General features: G+C 45.9%; 1 protein-coding gene across 5 annotated transcripts in view; it reads left to right on the top strand.

The window, feature by feature from the left end:
• fhod3b (formin homology 2 domain containing 3b) overlaps positions 1 to 15,121 on the top strand; it is a 105,871-nt gene extending 90,750 nt beyond the window's left edge. For 3 of the 5 annotated variants that reach the window (XM_048261485.1, XM_048261484.1, XM_048261481.1), the window contains 13 exons: positions 1,793 to 2,356; positions 2,521 to 3,437; positions 4,986 to 5,144; positions 6,215 to 6,397; positions 6,760 to 6,879; positions 7,913 to 8,074; positions 8,410 to 8,600; positions 8,735 to 8,927; positions 9,168 to 9,221; positions 9,942 to 9,965; positions 11,229 to 11,403; positions 11,567 to 11,740; positions 12,902 to 15,121. In XM_048261485.1, coding sequence (XP_048117442.1) covers positions 1,793 to 2,356; positions 2,521 to 3,437; positions 4,986 to 5,144; positions 6,215 to 6,397; positions 6,760 to 6,879; positions 7,913 to 8,074; positions 8,410 to 8,600; positions 8,735 to 8,927; positions 9,168 to 9,221; positions 9,942 to 9,965; positions 11,229 to 11,403; positions 11,567 to 11,740; positions 12,902 to 12,984 — 2,999 coding nt within the window. In that variant the 3' untranslated portion in view covers positions 12,985 to 15,121. The remainder of the gene's footprint in view (positions 1 to 1,792; positions 2,357 to 2,520; positions 3,438 to 4,985; positions 5,145 to 6,214; positions 6,398 to 6,759; positions 6,880 to 7,912; positions 8,075 to 8,409; positions 8,601 to 8,734; positions 8,928 to 9,167; positions 9,222 to 9,941; positions 9,966 to 11,228; positions 11,404 to 11,566; positions 11,741 to 12,901) is intronic. The other 2 variants (XM_048261482.1, XM_048261483.1) reach the window with 2 other exon arrangements.
• The last annotated feature ends 3,338 nt before the right edge of the window (positions 15,122 to 18,459 follow it).

The following is an 18,459-nucleotide window of genomic DNA, read 5'->3' as shown; positions in this document are numbered from 1 at the left end:
TGGCAGGCTGCTGAATGCTGAATGCTTGTCGGAGCTGCTGGAGGACCCAGCTCTTCTTGGGAGCATCACTGCGCTCCAGAAGCACAAACAAACGAGAGATTAGCTGCTGAGCCGCACTCGCTGGGAGTCTCAGGGGCATGGGGCGGCTGGCCGCTGTCAGGGTCGGCTCGGTGGAAACTGCACCGCACCGAACCACACCGCGGCTCTGGCTGCCCCGGGCCGGCTGATTTGTAATGTGATTTTTAGTGTGGTCCGGCCTCGGGTCCGGGCTTGTGGTGGGAGCAGGGCGTTGTGTGCGTCTGGACGCCTCTCCCTGCATCCCCAAGCCCAAGCCTCCCTCCTCCGCTGTGGGAACAGGGGAACCGGAGACCCAGGAAGAGGTGAGGGTGTTGAGCGAGTCCTCCTGCTTGCCGAATCACAGACCGATCGGCGTACAGTCGAATCAGACGGAAATATGAACCGTTTCGGATTCTCTGGCAAGGGAGCTCACTCTCATGGCGCAGAGGGAATTTCTGTGTTTTATTGACTTGTTTTTCAAATGCCAGCAAAAAAAAAAACATTAGTTGGACACAAAGTGGAGGGAATTCCATTCAGTCAGACGCTGAAGGTCAGCTGGCGGTGGGATGTGGGGCATCCGTCCAGCAAGAGAGGGAAACGGGAGGCTAAGGCTCTAAGCTGCTACAACTATAGCTGACTGGTCACACACAGAATGCTGCTCTTGCAGTCACGGTGACACAGCACAGCGCCACAGACAATCCTCCAGCAGTAGCCCTTCATGAACGCTGTAGGCAGGATGCGAGAGCTGTCTGAGACATGTGGTGTGTTTTGGGGAGTTGTCCAAGCCACAGTGTTTAAATACACCATAAGAATGTCCACGTTTCCATACAGTAGGCATAGAGCTCATGGCCCGGGCCACGGGTGGGACCAGTGCACGTCTGCACAAGGCGTTTATGTTTTTGTATCCACTAACTGCTGGAGGCTTACAACACACATCAAAGAAATGACTTCCCTCAAGCCGTTTAATATAAACAGGAGCAAGGGATGTGAGGATTGAGGCGGTGTCATTAGTTTTTCTGTGCTGAAATGTTGAAGTGAGTGGTTAAAAGCCATTATCTACTGCATTAGTGTTTGCGAGAGCCCATACCTCCCGGCAAGGCAGGGTTTGTTTTGACATCCTCCTGTGTGGAAGACATTTCTCCACTTGCTTGACTTCACCGCATGGAGATAGGAAGAGGAGTGCTTGAGCACATCGGCTGTGGTGAAAGAGGAATGCAGACGTCGGACCAGTGTGTGTGTGTGTTAATAATGAGCATGGATGGCTCATATGGAGTGGATTCATTGTTAGGAAGTGGTATCTACAGCTGTGGTGAGAGACTAACTGTAAGCTTGGCCTAATCTCTGTCACTAGAGTAGTGCAGCACAAGAGACGCAGATGCCAAGTGCAATCACAAAGAGGGCTGATCGATGAAAGAGAGCAGGAACTGTTGTTCAGTGTCCCTCAATTTTACATAAGAGTTTATCACAGGAAAACAGATTGTTCTCTTGAAGTAATTACCACTATTAGACAGGTACTTAAAATGCACTTGAGGGCAATTGAAATGTATTGCTTTAAGAGTCTCATTTCCAGAGAGAGGGAATGTTCTGCGACCCTGTCTGTCTCTCTCTCTCTCTCCCTCTCCCTCTCTCTCTCCCTCTCTCTCTTTCTCTCTCTCTCTCTCTCTCCCTCTCTTTCCCTCTCTTACTCTCCCTCTCTCATGTTTGCTCTCTCGTGTTTCTTTCCCATGTCCTTCAGTAAATGAGCTCCGGTCTAAGCCAAGCCGTGGCCCACAGGCTCCTGCCCGTTCAGGAGTGGAGCCGCTCCCGCCGCCGCCGGCGTCTGCCTCCCCCTCAGCAGCACCTCCCCCAGGCGCTCCCTCGCCTCACTCCCCCTCCGGCGCAGACCAGCGGCACTCAACCAAGGAGCTCGCCGCCTCCGAGCCACACACACAGCAGATTGAGGAGCAGCAGCAGCAGGAGGAGCAGGAGGAGGAGGAGGAGAGGACGCAGGAACATGCAGCAGAGCTGAAGCCAGGAGCCGAGCTGCAGCCACAGGTGGTGGAGGAGGACGAGAAGACAGGTGTGGAGGTGGAGGTGGAGGAGGAGGAGGCTGAGGGAGAGATGGAGGCGGAGGACGAGTCGGAGAAGGAGCAGATCCTGGAGAGAGAGGCGGAGGAGAGCAGCCTCCTGAGTGAGAAGGAGAGGCAGAACGAGGAGGTGAACGAGAAGGACAACTGCTCAGCCTCCAGCATCTCCTCAGCAAGCAGCACACTGGAGAGGGAGGAGAAGGAGGAGAAACTCAGCAGTGACAATAACTCAGGTAGGACAAACAGCCACAACTTCACACTCAACCTATATCACACTCTCTTCAATCCAACAGTGTTCTATACGCACTTTGGAAGTAATGTAAACAATGCTCCGCTATGCTCCACGCAGTGTTGTTGTTGTCATGTCTGAGCATGTTATGGACTACTCTCATTTCAGGCCAGTGGTCCGAAGATGTGGATGCCAATGATCAGTGTAGAAAGGTGCTCAATGGCTCCCGTTTCAAGCTGGATAAACTGTACGGCGGCCAGAACCAGAGGCCACTAGATGAGGAGGAGAAGGAGAAGGAGAGCGAGAGGGACGAGAAGCAGAGCGTGGGTCAGGACCTGGCCATCCGCATCTCCACGCTGGAGGCACGGCAGCAGGCCGGCGAGGAGAACCTCAAGAAGATGGACAAGGGTCACCTGGACAACCAGGGCAACGTGCGGGCGGTGGCCGAGAAGTTCGGAGATCTGGTCAAGGGCCTGGTGTCGCCGGCGGAGGTGGAGGCCCTCGAGAAGCAAGCGCAGGAGAAGCAGCTGTCGGACAAGAGCCCGTCCCCGTCCTCGCCGATCGCTCCGCCCCCGCTTCCAAAGAAGGAGTCGGACCAGATCTGGGACCAGCTGATGGCCTGCCCCCGCGAGCTGCGCATCAAGGAGATGAACTTCACTGACCTGACGGAGGCCGACGACGTGGACATCCTGGACACGGTCAGCGCGTTCGGCTCCTCAGACCTCACGCCTCCGCCGCTGCCTCCGCCCCACTGTTTGTCTGCGCTGCCTCCCCCGCCGCCCCTCATGGGCTGCCCCCCTCCCCCACCCATGCCCGGCATGCGGATGCCACCCCCTCCGCCCTTCATCGAGCCATACCCACCGCCGGGCTCGCCGATGCCCAACAGGGGAGAAGCGCCACACTTCCAGAAGAAGAGGAAGACCATCCGGCTTTTCTGGAACGAGATCCGGCCGGCAGACAGGCAGTACCCCGGCCTGAAGAACAACAGGGAATCCCTGTGGTCCAAGCTGGAGCCCGTCAAAGTGGACACGTCCAAGTTGGAGAACCTGTTTGAGACCAAGTCCAAGGAGCTACCCGTCACAAAGGTGAGTCTGCGGATGTGTTATGTTTATTGTCGCCATACATTGCCTTAAACATGCCAGTACAGATTTAATGTGGTCAGCCTCCAGGAATAGATATCTAAGTCCAGATCAACTGAGCTGGGGAGAAGAAATTAGGAGAAAAAGATGTTGTGAAAAAGTCCATAAATCACATGCAACAAATCATCTCCATTCAGGAATACGTGTAAGCTGTATTGTTTGCAGTGGAGGGAATTGTTCACAATGCAAGTGCATGTTCCTCTGAATGCATCGTAGGCCTCCGCCCGCACGGCTGGAGCTGTTAGGGTGAGATGTAAGGACTTGAGATACGAGGAGATGAGAGACACTTCGGCTTCGAGTCAGACGGCACTGACAAATTCTCCTCATTTATCTGTCATTTCCTATCTTGAACCCTGGCAGAGACGAATGCAATGCTGTAAATATTTAGTGGATCTGGCCTAAGTTTATGACCACATCCTGTGGTTAGCTATCGTCGTTATCAGAAAATATACCCTGTCTACGTGGGAGCCAGTAAGGAGAAAGGTGCTCATTATGAGTAAATGTAATGCCGCCCTACTCTGGGCTTTGACAACTCCATCGCACGTATTTTCACTGCTCCACCATTAATCTGATTTTATTCCGGAATTTGATTAATCGCTAATGATAGCTTCGGTAAAATTTATGAGCGCTGTCTTGGAAGCATGGGATAGAAGCGCTCCAGAGCCGAACCCTTGGAAATGCTTTCCAGCAGCTGAAGTCAATTTCACTCTTCCCATCAGCTCCCTGCCCCTTCCGCCTGTCATGGCCAGTAAAAAAGCCCCAACCGTCGTCCCCAGCCCTCTCCAAACTTTCCATCAAAGTCCCAAAAATAGCCCTCAGGTGCTCGCATGTTTAACAGTTCTGCACTTAGGATAACATCAGATCCGTATTTATATCATATGAAGGCACGTTTATAGTAATTGCCCACATGAAAGACATTCCTTTCCCATTCATTTCAGCAGCCAATAGAAACCGAAAGTCCAGGCTGAATTGTTTTTTTTTATCTTGGGTGTGTGTAGATCCCTATCATAAACATCTCAACCTCAATTGAAACCTCTGAAATAAAAGGACTTGCACAGTTTAACATGAGAATAAAAGACTAGGATATTATTAAATGCCGAGGGTGCCATATATTGTGGGGTTTCTTCATATGGTTGTCTGAGAGAGAAAATCAGTTAGTCTGATCTATCAGTCCTCTTGTAGCTGAACTAAAGTAGGGTTAGGATGAAAGCTTGCACAAAGCTACACTAACCGCCAGAGAACTATGAAAGAGTAAGACAATGAAGGGGGCCGCGCTAAGCCAGGGAGCTGTCTCCCTTATGTGAAATATACCTCTCTGCAGTGGCATTGCCAACATTCTATCCAAGCAGGAGGACAAACTCTCAGCAGACAGCAGAAGCGTGTTTTGTTTACCATGGTGTTCTCTCATCATTCCTTCTCTCTCTCTCTCTGTATGCATGCATGTGTGTGTGTGTGTGTGTGTGTGTGTGTGTGTGTGTTTTTGTGTGTGCACAGAAAACAGCTGCAGATGGCAAACGTCAAGAGATTATTGTCCTGGACTCCAAAAGAAGTAATGCCATCAACATCGGCCTGACAGTCTTACCGCCTCCCCGCACTATTAAGACAGCCATCCTCAACTTTGATGAGTATGCGCTGAACAAGGAGGGCATCGAGGTAATCGTTAAGCTTTATATGTTTTGGCGTTTTATGTTCCTGTTTGACTGAAGGTGGATACAGTGGCCACAGCAAACAAAATGAGTGCTTGGCGTCTGCTGACAACAGTTGTGCTATGTTCCTTTAAAGACTTTATGTTCCCTCACTTCAGACGGCATACATATATCATTTATAAACATTTCCAGATTTCAACATGAAAGCATTTTTTGACCGAATATACATGTCCCTTAGCTGGGTTATGAGCAGCAAAGAGGTCACTAGCTGTGACGGTGCTGGTAAACAAAGCCATTATGTTAAGTGCCTTGTCCAAAATAAACTCTCAGAACCTGCTCTGCAAGAACACAAACATTTTCTGTGCGTCTGCACCACTGAATGCTGTTTCTGTTCACTCCAAAGCAAAGGGGTTTTGCCACCACGCCGACAAGTCATGTGGTTTCCCTGTTGGAATGGTGTGTTTTCTGCCAGTGGTCTCGTAATTAATCACCGCGATGATGAAAGGTTAGCGAAGTGGGCATGGCGTAAGGTTGTCTCAGACCATAATCTACACCTTCCATGGCCAGTGCAGTGGGTGCCACATCCTCTGTGCTCTCACTTGTTCGGTATGTTGTGTGTGTTCTGTGCCATGGGAACGTTGCACAGTGATACTCTGACCTACCTTGAATGTCTGTGGGGGGAAGATGGCGTTTGGCCTACAGACGACCACAGGGAGTTCGACTTTCCACACAGGCGCTCACCAGGGAAAACGCAGAGCTGGATTGGCTCCATGTCTTTTCGTCAGTGTGTGTGTGTATGTGTGTGTGTGTGTGTGTGTGTGTGTATTTACAACGTCATTCTGAGGACAATGAGCAAAGATCTCTTTCCATACAGACACTCCCCGGCATGATGAATCACTTGACCTTCATCAAGGTCACCCGTCTTCATCAGATAAGCATTCTCCCCTGGGGCCAGTGTGTCAGCAGATAACGTGTGACGCACTGGCCCCCAACCCCAAGCCCCCTCGTGAAAGCGGCTCTCTCGCTCGCCGTCGCCAACTCTCTCATCTCCTCTTCTTCTTCTTCTGCTCCACGTAGAAAATTCTCACCATGATCCCCACAGAGGAGGAGAAGCAGAAGATCCAGGAGGCCCAGCTGCTGACCCCGGAGGTCCCGCTGGGCAGCGCCGAGCAGTTCCTGCTCACGCTCTCCTCCATCACCGAGCTGTCCGCCCGCCTGCAGCTCTGGGCCTTCAAGATGGACTACGACACCATCGAGAAGGTCAGTGACGTCCAGCAGCAATGCACTAGCTGTAGCCAGACAGTATCTTGGCCCCCTGTGGTCATTGTGTTCCTTCCAAAGAGACTTGTCGTGAAGGAAGCCCATTAGGGATTTTAAGATCAAAAGGATTTTATTTGTCACGAATGGGTTTGTTTTGTTTCTGCTTTGTTTTGTTGTTGCTTTATTACTCAGAGATGCGGATGAAGAGAAGGGCTCTTGTTCTCTCTGAATGCAGCTTGTTTCAGGGTGAAATTAACAAAATGAGAGGCATATTGTTTACTCCTTGACCGTTCGACAACAACAGCGTGCAACAAGTCCTAATGCGCTGACTCTCTCTCTCTCTCTCTCTCTCTCTCTCTCAGGAAGTGGCTGAGCCCATGCAGGACCTGAAAGAAGGCATGGAGCAGCTGGAGAAGAACAAGACACTGCGCTACATCCTGTCCACGCTACTCGCCATCGGCAACTTCCTCAACGGCTCAAACGTGAGTGGGCATCTGTCCACCTGTCTCTCTCTCTGTCTGTCTGTCTGGCCTGGCCCTGAATCACCCCCTCCCCATTCTCTGGGACCCAGTGCACTGCCATACTCTCTTGGCCAGGCTAACACAGTCTCTCTGTTAGCAGCTGTGAGGGCCTCTCTGAGTGCCATTTGTCTTCTGGCAGACAACCATTTTTTATGAATGACTGAGCTCACAGCACCCAAAGCTGCCTTTTTAGGGCTTTTATTTTTATTTTAGTTTTTTTTTTTTATCCAAGAGTGGGATCATATGTCTAGCAGTGGTTGCTGAAAGAAAGAACAAATAAAAGGATGTGTGTGTTCAGCTGTGTGTGCAGATGTGTATGTGTGAGTGTGTGTGTGTGTGTGTGTGTGTGTGTGTGTGTGCACTATGAATAAATTGAGGTCCCATTGTTTGATCTGAAAGAGACTCACGCTGTCAGAAAAGGAGTCAATACGAGTAAACACACTGTTGGTTGAGGCTTTTAAGATCTTGGGTTTTGTCATTTACAGTAAAACCATTAGAAACAGGCACACGATCAAAGCAAGCCCAAATTATGATTCAGTGCAAACGATGTCTTGTAGGACATTTCCCTTTTCAGCTCTGTTGTGGTGGAGCTTGGAACGGGCTGGTCTCTTGCCAGGGAGTTACCGTATGTTCCTGTAGCTGATTGAGGATCTGTTCATCATAAACTAATTACTCTTTTTCCCTGAGCCCCTTTGCAGGATGCGGGGAACCGGAATAGTCTACATTTTAACAGCGAGGGCGGCAAACTGCTCTGCTCAGCGTGCTTTAATGTTATGCAAGAGTGTGTGGTCTGTTTGAGATGGAACGTTAGAAGTTTAGATAGGTTCATCAGCTGTTGTTTACACCATATGATGTGTCATTTGACGTCCCTTAACCCAGAGAAAGTCAATTTATATTCTGCATCTTTTGTGTGTGTGTGTGTGTGTGTGTGTGTGTGTGTGTGTGTGTGTGTGTGTGTGTGTGTGTGTGTGTGTTTGTGTGTGTGTGTTTTCAGGCGAAGGGTTTTGAACTGAGCTATCTGGAGAAAGTTCCAGAAGTGAAGGACACGGTGCACAAACAGTCTCTCCTTCACCACGCATGCTCCATCGTGGTGGAGAGGTTTCCAGACAGTTCGGACCTCTACTCTGAGATCGGGGCCATCACACGCTCTGCCAAGGTATGAAGAAAGCTATCGTTATGAATAGGAATTCACATTGGAGCAGAGAGCCAGACTTTACTCAGGGCAGTCGAGGGTTTTGTAACTCGAGAGCAGCCGAACAAAAGGAAGCACTTATCTGACCAGACATAACCATCTGCAGCTGTGTGGCAGCACATTCTGTGACTTTACATTTTTCACTCTGTCCGCAGCGAGTTGCTTGGCATTTTGATGTCCGCGGGTTTTTGCCCTTATCGTAGCGCCGGTAATAAACACCCTCTCTGGACGACCCTGGCGACCCCATGCGGGAAGCGCTGCTAACAGATGTGGTTGTGTTTCCACTGCGCTCTGTCCAGGTGGACTTTGACCAGCTCCAGGAGAACCTCAGCCAGATGGAGCGGAGGTGCAAAGCATCGTGGGACCACCTCAAGGTCATCTCCAAGCACGAGATGAAGCCGTCGCTCAAGCAGAGGATGTCCGACTTTCTGAAGGACTGTGCCGAGCGGATCATCATCCTGAAGATCGTCCACCGCAGGATCATCAACAGGTAAAGCCACGGGGAGGCTCCACGCACTGGCCTTACACTGGGATTAAAGCCATATAATACACTCAAAAGGGTTTATGACAGGGGTGCATCTCTTGTAGTGGTCAGCTCATATGTCTGTCCTGCTGCCCTGCCAGGTTCCATGCCTTCCTGCTGTTCCTGGGCCACCCGGCGTACACGGTGCGTGACGTGAGCGTGCACCGCTTCAGTAAGATCCTGAGCGAGTTTGCGTTGGAGTACCGCACCACGCGCGAGCGCGTCCTTCAGCAGAAACAGAAGCGGGCCAACCACAGAGAGAGGAACAAGACCCGGGGCAAAATGATCACAGATGTAAGTGCTCATCTGCCCTGTGATACCATGTGCACAGCCATTTCATCACCTCCACACTGTTTACCCGTGTCATTACATGTGTCATCTCGGCTTTGACACACACACATTATATTTGACATGGTGTATACTATAGGGGGAAAAAACACCACCAGTTAGATTCAAACTGTTGACCTACTTGGCAACTTAATGACATGACTGCTTGATTTGACCAAGCTGGCCATGTGGGTTCTCCCATGTTAGCATCTCCAGCCCTCCTCCTTGATGGGGAGCTTCAGTGGGGCTCCTCCAGGAAAGGTATGGCACGACTTAGAGCCCCTCCAGCTGCTCATCCCACTGCAGAGCTGGCTTTGCGCACGTGCTGCTCACTGCCTAACAGATGCTTGAAACACATCATGGTTTACAGTACAATACATCAGTGAGGCCTGATGGCAATGCTCAAGCACTCCAAATGTGTATTTGCAATAGACACATGGGTGTGAGTCTAAACCATGAACGAAAGAACGAATGCAGCACATACATTTTACCCTCACCCAGCAGGAGAAAGACAATCAGGAAATACAATTCATCTGCAAGGAAATTGAAAAAATGACCACTGGTTGATCACTATGAAATTCAGCATAAGCCTTATACTTATTTGATCAGAGGAAAATAGCATATTTATCAGCATAATTACTGTAGCTGTGCCCTTATAACAATCACATCATCCATTGACTCTTTAGATGTTATATTCAGCCTTTGTAAACTAATATTTCACATAAATCTAATAAGTTGCTTAACTTTACTGCTACAGTAAGTATAACCTCCTTGAGTGGAACCTTCTACTTCCCAGTCCACACACATAAATCAAATCTTCATATCACTTGTGCACTTTTCTTCATATCACTTGTGTTGGTCAATGCACTTTTCTTCATATCATTCTTGTTCCTTTTTTCTGACTATTTTCTAAATACTGTTGGGGCATATCAAATCTCTGTCCTTGTTTGCATCATCATTTCATAATTCTTTTATCCTTAGAGTGATGATGAAGAGGATGGAGAGGTACAGTACTGTGTGTGTGCGTGCATGTGTGTGTGTGTGTGTGTGTGTGTGTGTGTGTGTGTGTGTGTGTGTGTGTGTGTGTGTGTGTGTGTGTGTGTTGCATGATGGAAGCTACAGTGTGCATGTTATGTCTGTTTTCTGGTCACCCTTTGCTGACAGTGTGTTTTACTGTAGTGTTAGATTTTCCTTCTCTCTCTATATCTCTCTCTCTCTCTCACACACACACACTCACATTCTCCATATGGCCTCAGTTGAACTGCTAGTCTCAGGCATTTGAATGTTCCGCCTTTCAACATCTCTGTCAGAGATCTTTGATGCAGAGAGACAGCAAAGCCGACCGCTGGCTTCAGAAGCTCCACATTAAAGCTCCCTCTCGTCATTGATGGCGTGTGCATTCAATCAGTGCTTTTTACTCAGTCACCATTAATCTAAACAGCCCTGCTTTAAACAGAAATGCTTTAGCAATGGCCACTTCAGTTCCTACAATGCAGCTCTGCAGCACAGAACATCATTGGTCCTGGATGTTATTATTGAGTCTATTGTCTTGCACCACACACACACACACACACACACATCCAAAATTGGACAAGCAAGTGCAGAATGATTAGGACAAATGGTTCCTCAGAAGCTTCCTTGTCAGTTGCCTCGCATGCAATTCCATCCATAACCTAATATGGTTGTAGATGGACACAAACATTCTGTGAGGACTAAATTGACAGGACTCGTGCAGCAGACCAGATACGGTTACTCTCAGAAGATGGTTACCTGCTGAGCCTGTTTTATGAGCGCTCAGGAAGATCATTGGCTTCCATGGGTTGTATATTTTGTTGGTTGAACTAATTTATAGTATGTAATGTGTGTGTTTTTGTTTATCTATCACTCTGGAGTAAAACATGCTAACCTTTGTTTATTGTGTGTATTTGTGCATCCTAACTGAGATACTGAGAACTCAACATGTTCAATGCATGGTTTTAAAATTCACAGTTAATGAGTGAAGTGATGATTTAGTGAATTAAGAAACTATGATAAATAGTGGACATAGTGGACAATTTTGAATGAAATTTAATATCCTACATTAGTCTTCAGTGTGATTCCTGACAACTATTTCTAACCTGCATTTGTTTTTCCAAAGTGCTTGGTGTCAAATTACGTTTCAGACTCAGCCAAGATGGATGTTGGTAAAAGGTGATAACTGGGATGTTGACTTTGATAAATGCATCTGACAATGTTTCTCCTTCTCCCGGGTCCTTTGTGTGTCCTCAGGGAGGGAAGTTTGGCGGCTCAGGCCCCGAGGCTCCGGAGGTGCAGGGTCTGGGATACGCTGAGAGCGCTGCCGAGCATGAGAGCATGAAGGCCGTTTTGAAGAGCAGTCTGCAGGGCAGCGACAGCAGCACCTCAGTGGTTCCTGGTCTCCGCACAAGGACCAGAGCCAACAGAGGTAAGAGAGTATCTGCTGAACACCCCACACAGCAGTGACCCAACAGTGACCCAAGGCACACAGGGCTGATCCACATCAACTGTGAGCGCACAAGGCCAGGTGTAGATAGACAGTAAAGCAATCATAACTGTTCCTGAAATGTTTTCTTTTGACTTTTCGCTAGGATCACTTGTTGGCCGGAACAACTTATGGTCATCGGCGAATGACGACCCAACGATTTGCACAGACGACACGGCAGACGAGATCATGGAGCGCATTGTGAAGTCCGCCACTCAGGGGCCGAGTCAGAGGGCACAGCCAAGGGAGAGGAGGAGATCCAGGGCCAACCGTAAATCCTGTGAGTTCTCTTCCTCTCTATGTGTGTGTGTGTGCGTGTGCGTGCGTGTGCGTGTGTTGATTTTGGCATTGGTAGGTGTTGATGATGAGTGTTCATAACATCATATATCCTTTGATCTTAATTTGCTCTGCCTTTCACAAAAGTCATAATAATGGCAAAACCATGGCAACTATCTCTCGGGCCCCCATGTGGGTAGGTGGTTTGCATGTTGAGATAAAAGGTGCATCAGCTCCAGGTTTTGTCAGTGAAGTGAAAGCTATAGCCATCTGTCCAAACAAACAAAGCTCACACCTGCTTAACAAGCACAGACCGCAGAAAAATGCTCACATGCTAGACAGAAAAAGAGCAGGGCAGACATGTTGGATCTCATGGGTTTTCCCTCCTTCAAAATAGTTTTTATAGCCCTGCCCATGGCACGGCCACCACCACACTTTTACAGCGCAGTGTCAGGCATCTTTATGGCTGGGAGTGCTCAGACACCGTGCGCTGCCCTTAAATGTTGTCCAGCTGAGGAGTCACGTAAACAGGGCTCTAAAGTTCAGCCATGCATGTTTTATTTCCTAGTTTGTTCTGACGTAGTTTTACCCTACAGGAAGGTATATATGTCTACTCTAGTTGCACCAGGGGTGGTGTTAGGAGGATTTGGAAACATTTGGGGCTTGGCCCAGACCTGATGGGTCCAGCAGCATCCTCCCCCGAGAATGGTTTCCTTAATTCTAGCAGCTAAATGCACCGTTTTCACATATAGACTACGTGCACGAAAGGCTTTTCCTGTATACTCATGTATTTCTGGTGGAGCGTTAACTGTGTTGTAACAACATATTCAGTCATATTCTGCTCCTTACATCTTCACTCCAACACTGAATATCCTGTTTGCCCAATAATAACAATTTTAACACACACATAAATCATTCTTTATCATAACATGCTGATTCCCTAGTTCCCTAACAGTTCCCTAGTACACTAATTATATTAACAATAGCGGCAGGTTCAAACACACCTGGCCAACCGGAAACAAACCAGCACACAGAGAGCCTTTCGTGCATGTAGTCTATAGTGTCACACAGGAGCAGAAAGCACTAGCGTTAACAGGATATCACCAAAAATTGCACTATAGTTCATCTCATTTCTCTCTCTCTCTCCTTCCCCCTGTCTGTCCAGTGAGGAGGACGTTGAAGAGCGGCCTGACCCCAGAGGAGGCCCAGGCTCTGGGGCTGTCCAGTGGTTCCGAGATGCAGGTGTGACATGGCGAGATTCAGCAGCTCTGACTCCAGCACACACTCTCCCTCTCTTACACACACACACACATTTGTCCAGGGAAACAAAGCCTCCTTTCACCCAGCCCTGATCTCCCGACCTGTCCACACCGTGACGCCGTGGTCCAGGCTTCTCCTAGCCTGATCGGACTTTTGCCTGTTCCTGGGGGATCTGGCCAGCGCTTCACACCTGTTGCGCACTCTGTGGTTTAAGGAAGCGGTGCAGTATTTCACAGTGACACGCATGTACACACACACACACACACACACACACAGCTCAGCAGCTTGTACGTGAAGCAGAATGTTCTCCCCTCCTCGTTGCTGGAAGAGCGTGCCGTCAGCCTCCTCCAGCCCTCTCTCACTCAGGGCTCACAACCCCAACACAGCTTCCACACACAGCTCCGACTGGACTCGAGTGAGTGAGTGACCGACTGAGGTGTTTCAAAAACCACTGTGGCCTTTCTGTAACATGGACACAGGACACTGTCCGGCCCACAGAAGTCCATCCTTTATCAGCCACACCAGTGGATAGCACATCGGTGGAGTTACTGTAGTTTATAGTACACTCTCCTGCAGTAGATTTTTTTGGGGAATATGAACACAGCTTCGTAACTGTTGAGTAGGGTTGTAGATTTGCTCTCCTGAGGCTGTATATTTCGGAAGCAGTGTATCTGCTCTGCTGCAGTAGACCTTGTGAAAATGGTTCACGTCCCATGCTTAAGTGGCGCTCTAAGGCAGTGAACTGCACTCAGGAAGGAGAGGACTGATTTTAATTGTGTGAATTCTTTCAAAACGAAATACGTTAAGACATATGCACAGACACGGCACAAAAATCACTGTTCAAATGAAGGATGAGTTAATTTCTCCTGACTGAGCAACACATTGTGATTCTATAGCTGGATGTCTATATGACCCTGTGTTACAATTCACATTGTCTTGTCTAGCCGACACAGTTAATGTTCATGACAATTTCTTGACAACCCTGTGATTGTATGTGCCCCCAATTATTCCTTGCAGAAATCAAACCACTGCTGAACAATGTTTTTTTTCTTTCTTTTTTTATTAGTTCAATATCAACAAATACTGAGTTTCACGTGATTTGAGTGCCTTTTAAGATATGGTCTGCTCATTCAGTGACAGACAGGGACATTCAGCACTAAGCCGTCACTCACTGAGAGGAAACTTTCAGCCTCTTGTGTCCCTTCCCCACTCCTTCTGGTACACAGCCCCTGTCCTCCATTCACACTGGCTGCATTTTCACCGTTTGCATGCACTTACGCTTGGAATGACACACATGAACAGTACCTTGAACCTTCCTTTCCAACCACAATCCTTCAACAGCGTGCTGTTGAAGCTATAGACTCAAAATGGACTGTCCACACCATATGACTACCACGATGACTGGTTTTGATCTTTTCCTAGGTTATGAAATGTGGTAGCATCCAGCACCTTATTATTTGTAGAGATTTTGGAGGAACATTTGAGTATTATTATTGAAGCTTTTTCTCAACAAATGTTTCTCTGAGTATTGTACTATGAAAGTAAAAACTAGAAATTACTTGTAAAGTAAAACCAGAATAAAATGTAGAAGCAACGTGGGGAAAAAAGATACTGTAAAATTATGTAAATGTCAGTGTTTTATTTTTGTGTTCCTGTTAAATTTGTATTTTGTATAGTATAGTGTACCATAGGTGAGGCACAGTGTTATTCTGTAATTTAAGAGAAAACAAGCCATGCATGGTGAATAAAAAAAAACAGCAGCAGACATGTCATTCTAGCTGGAGTTAAAGGGAGGTTTCTTTGACTTTTTTTTAACACTCAGTGGATTTTTGTGTTTTTGTTGTGGTGTTTTATTTTTTCTGCACAAACTTGAAACTTGCTTGGACGATGAAATCAGTCCAGCCACCCCTGCACTCCTGTCTAATATAACGCTCCAATGCCTTCCACTTCATTGCACTCATGCAGTCTTGCAGTCTTGTCCCACTCCACATGCCAGCAGTTTTCATCTGTTGCTAAAAGTGCCATACGAGTGGGTTTTGAAAGTGTTCATTAAACTATTGCTATGTCTATGCCCACAACAAAAAATATGCATACAAATCTTGCAATAAAGAGCTTTTATGAAGCATGTCATGACTCATGTCATATTCTACATCTGGAGACCACCTGTTACAGCACGGCACTATTCAAATGGTTATGGTTTTGATAATTGTTATTACCGAGTGTAAACAGAGGTCGTTTAGTGATGATAAACAGTAATTTATTCATCTAATAAATGTATTACTAATGATAAGAATGGCAGACCTCTGAAGTTTGTTATGGTTTGAATGGTTGGATCAGGTTGGACAGATTGTATGTTGCCAATTCTGAAAAATGACTTTGGTTACATGATGTTATGCCATTCAATTTTGCCATAGATGTTTCAGTTCAAAAAATATCTTTTAAACATTTACTAACCATTATAGACTTGAGAACATCTAAAACATTTGACTAACACAACCTTCAGTTACTGCTTTTTGTGTAATTTTTGTGGTGTTATATCTATGACCAGAATGAGAAGTGTACACACTCACCAGTAACGCAGGCAATATGCTACTTAATGAATGTTGTAGGCCTACATCATGTGCTATATACTGTACACTTTTATACACAGGTCATAAATCTCATGGCAACTGTAGCAAAGGGGGAGAGTAGTCACCCCAACCAGCCTCAAACCCAGGTCTTCGGCGTACCAAACATCCAGCTTGACTGCAACACCAAAGAGCCTAGCTCATTGGTATGGCATTCAGAGCACATACTCAACCATAGTGACGACAGCACTCCATCATAGCAACCAATGGGAAGTTGGGCTTAAATCAACAAGTTGATTAGATAGTTTGAAATAACTGTATCAACCCAAAGCTGAGTTCAGAGTGCCAATTAACTCCAATAGGAGTGTCCAAGGATGTTAAGAACTCTTGTCAAGCTATGGGTTTTGTGGTCCAAGACAGAAAGCTAGCATTATCTCCATTAGACTTCTCCAACTCAAGTTCACTTTGGCCACGTTGAACATTTTTACATGTTTGGCTGTTTGTTTAAGACACAGCAACACTTCCCAGTGATCAAACCCCCTTATGCCATTAAGAAGGTTTCCCTCTTGTGGTCAAAAGTAAGCAATGTAGGGCCTATTTCTGGCCATATGCAAAGCCTTCTTTTGCATTTGAAAATGAGTGACGATTCTGCTGACACTACTGTGATCTGTGATCTAATAGTGTTTTGATAGTTTGTAAAAGCTGCATTACCCAAGTCTGAAAGCTGAACTGGGTCAGCCTAACTTGAGCTTGAAAGCACACAATTAGTCACGTAAAATATACCAAACCATTCTGTACATAACATACGTTATCCATCTATATAGTGAAAACTCCATCGGGGAATATTTTTCTATTAGGGTCATTCCGTGTCAAATCAGATAAGGTAGTTGCAGCACCGTCTCAAAAATACCGGCCTGTAAAATACTTCTGTTCAAATCCTATAGCTTCATGTTACCTTCAGCCCTTGAAATTACATCAGTTTTACAGCCTAAAAATCACATTGTCTGGTAAGCACAGTTTGGCCATTAATATAATGAAAAGTATTATTCATAGGCAGCCCAAGCTTTGTAGGGTGGAAGACAAACATATTCTCATAATGACTGAACCATTAAAAGTTTGTACGGCATTCTTATTGATTTTCTACAAGGCACTAGATTTTGAAAAAAGTGACATTAATAAGGGTAGTATAAACTTGTTTTTGTACGCATTTGGTATCAATCATTATTTCTTTCTTTTTATACTATATTTTATTAATGTTGTACCAATATTTGAGCTCTCCACATATAATGGGGCTTGAACATTTTTAGGATTAAACAAGCGGAGGTTGTGTTGGTAGCACTTGAAAATGTATGTGAAAGTAGCTCAGTGTATGGACATTTAGTGTACAAAGTGCCAATGTAGTACCATAGATAAATAAATAGAGTCAAAATCATTGTTTTGCCCGAGGGACAAGAATGAAAATGCACTGTTATACAATGTAACCAAGTAAGTGTATTTATGTATGAATGAAACATGGTACATCATTGACACTTTATACACAAAATGACTATTCCCGTAAGCTACAGTATTCCCACGTTGATTTTCTTGTTCCTACTAGCTACACCACATACCATTTCAGTCCCATGAACATTACCAAAAAATGCAATCACACCTTGTTTTATCCTTAATATCTTCATGTGCATTTGTTACAGGGACCTCTAATATTGGCTCAACAATAAAAGTATTTGCAAACAAAATAATGATTGGTGTCGTGGATACATAAAATGAGTTTAGAAGACCCTCAATGTCAACAGTTTTGCATTTTGTTCCATAACTAAGGCCTTATATAAATATGGACATGCCATACAGACTTTTAACGGTCCAGTCATACTGAGAACATGTCTATCTTCCACCCTACAAAGTTTGAGCAGGCTGAGAATAATACTTTTCAAGATAGGCTATTAATATCTGGAACACGGCCTCCAAGGCATTTCTGAGAGTAAAAAAATATACAAAATAGGGGGTGAAAAAATATATGAAAACATTGGAATTTAACAAAAATATTTTACAGATGTTAGGTAGACAAATATTAGGTAGACAAATGTTGAGCAAAATCTGAGATGGTGCAGCAACCATTTCCCTGGATTTTGTCTGATTTGACACGGAATGACCCATTAGTTATATATGTTCAGGAGAATTCATGTTGTAATCAACCACGGTTTAATCAACAACAAAATGTTAAGTCCCCACTCCCCACAAATATTGTATCAAATGCATTTTGGGGCACATGCAGCATGGGGCTGCAGAAATATATATCTGCATATAGGTTACTGCATGAATGCTACTGTGTTCAAATGATGGTGCCTCCCTTATTTGATCAAAATGCTCTGGGCTGCCACCTCCTTAAAGTAATGGCAGATATGAGAGCCTTCTGAACTTTCTTTTGTTTCAAATCATAGCAGTTAGTCAGATATTTATTTTCTTAACCTTCAAAAAACTATGCCCAGCTAAGTATTCTTTCAACTTTGTCTAATTAATCAGGCAGTATGCAAGCTCTTGAGAGTGACTTTGATTAGGTTATGCCATTCATTTGTGCCTTGGATGTTTGAATTCAGGAGAACACTTAAAACTATGTTTTGGTTAATCAGTAGATGTATGAACATCTAAATCTTTGAGTAGGTTTCCCTCTTGTGGCCAGAAGTCATAAAAGTAAACGTAAAGAAAAGGTCTCTGGATAAAACGGTTTCTGACCATATAGAAAACCATCTTTTCATTTGAAAAGGAAAGACTGAGGAGTTTGTCAGAGCTGTTCTACACACCATTACAACAGCCATAACTCAGACATAATATCCAAAGCTTCAGGTGGACTTGAACATGTGGATCTTTCTTATATCTAATAAAGCTGTTTAAAGTAATG

Source organism: Alosa alosa, chromosome 13 (assembly GCF_017589495.1).
Source record: "Alosa alosa isolate M-15738 ecotype Scorff River chromosome 13, AALO_Geno_1.1, whole genome shotgun sequence".
In the NCBI taxonomy this organism is placed as follows: domain Eukaryota; kingdom Metazoa; phylum Chordata; class Actinopteri; order Clupeiformes; family Clupeidae; genus Alosa; species Alosa alosa.
Note: the sequence above shows the minus strand (reverse complement) of the source record. Positions and strands in the feature narration are given on the sequence as shown.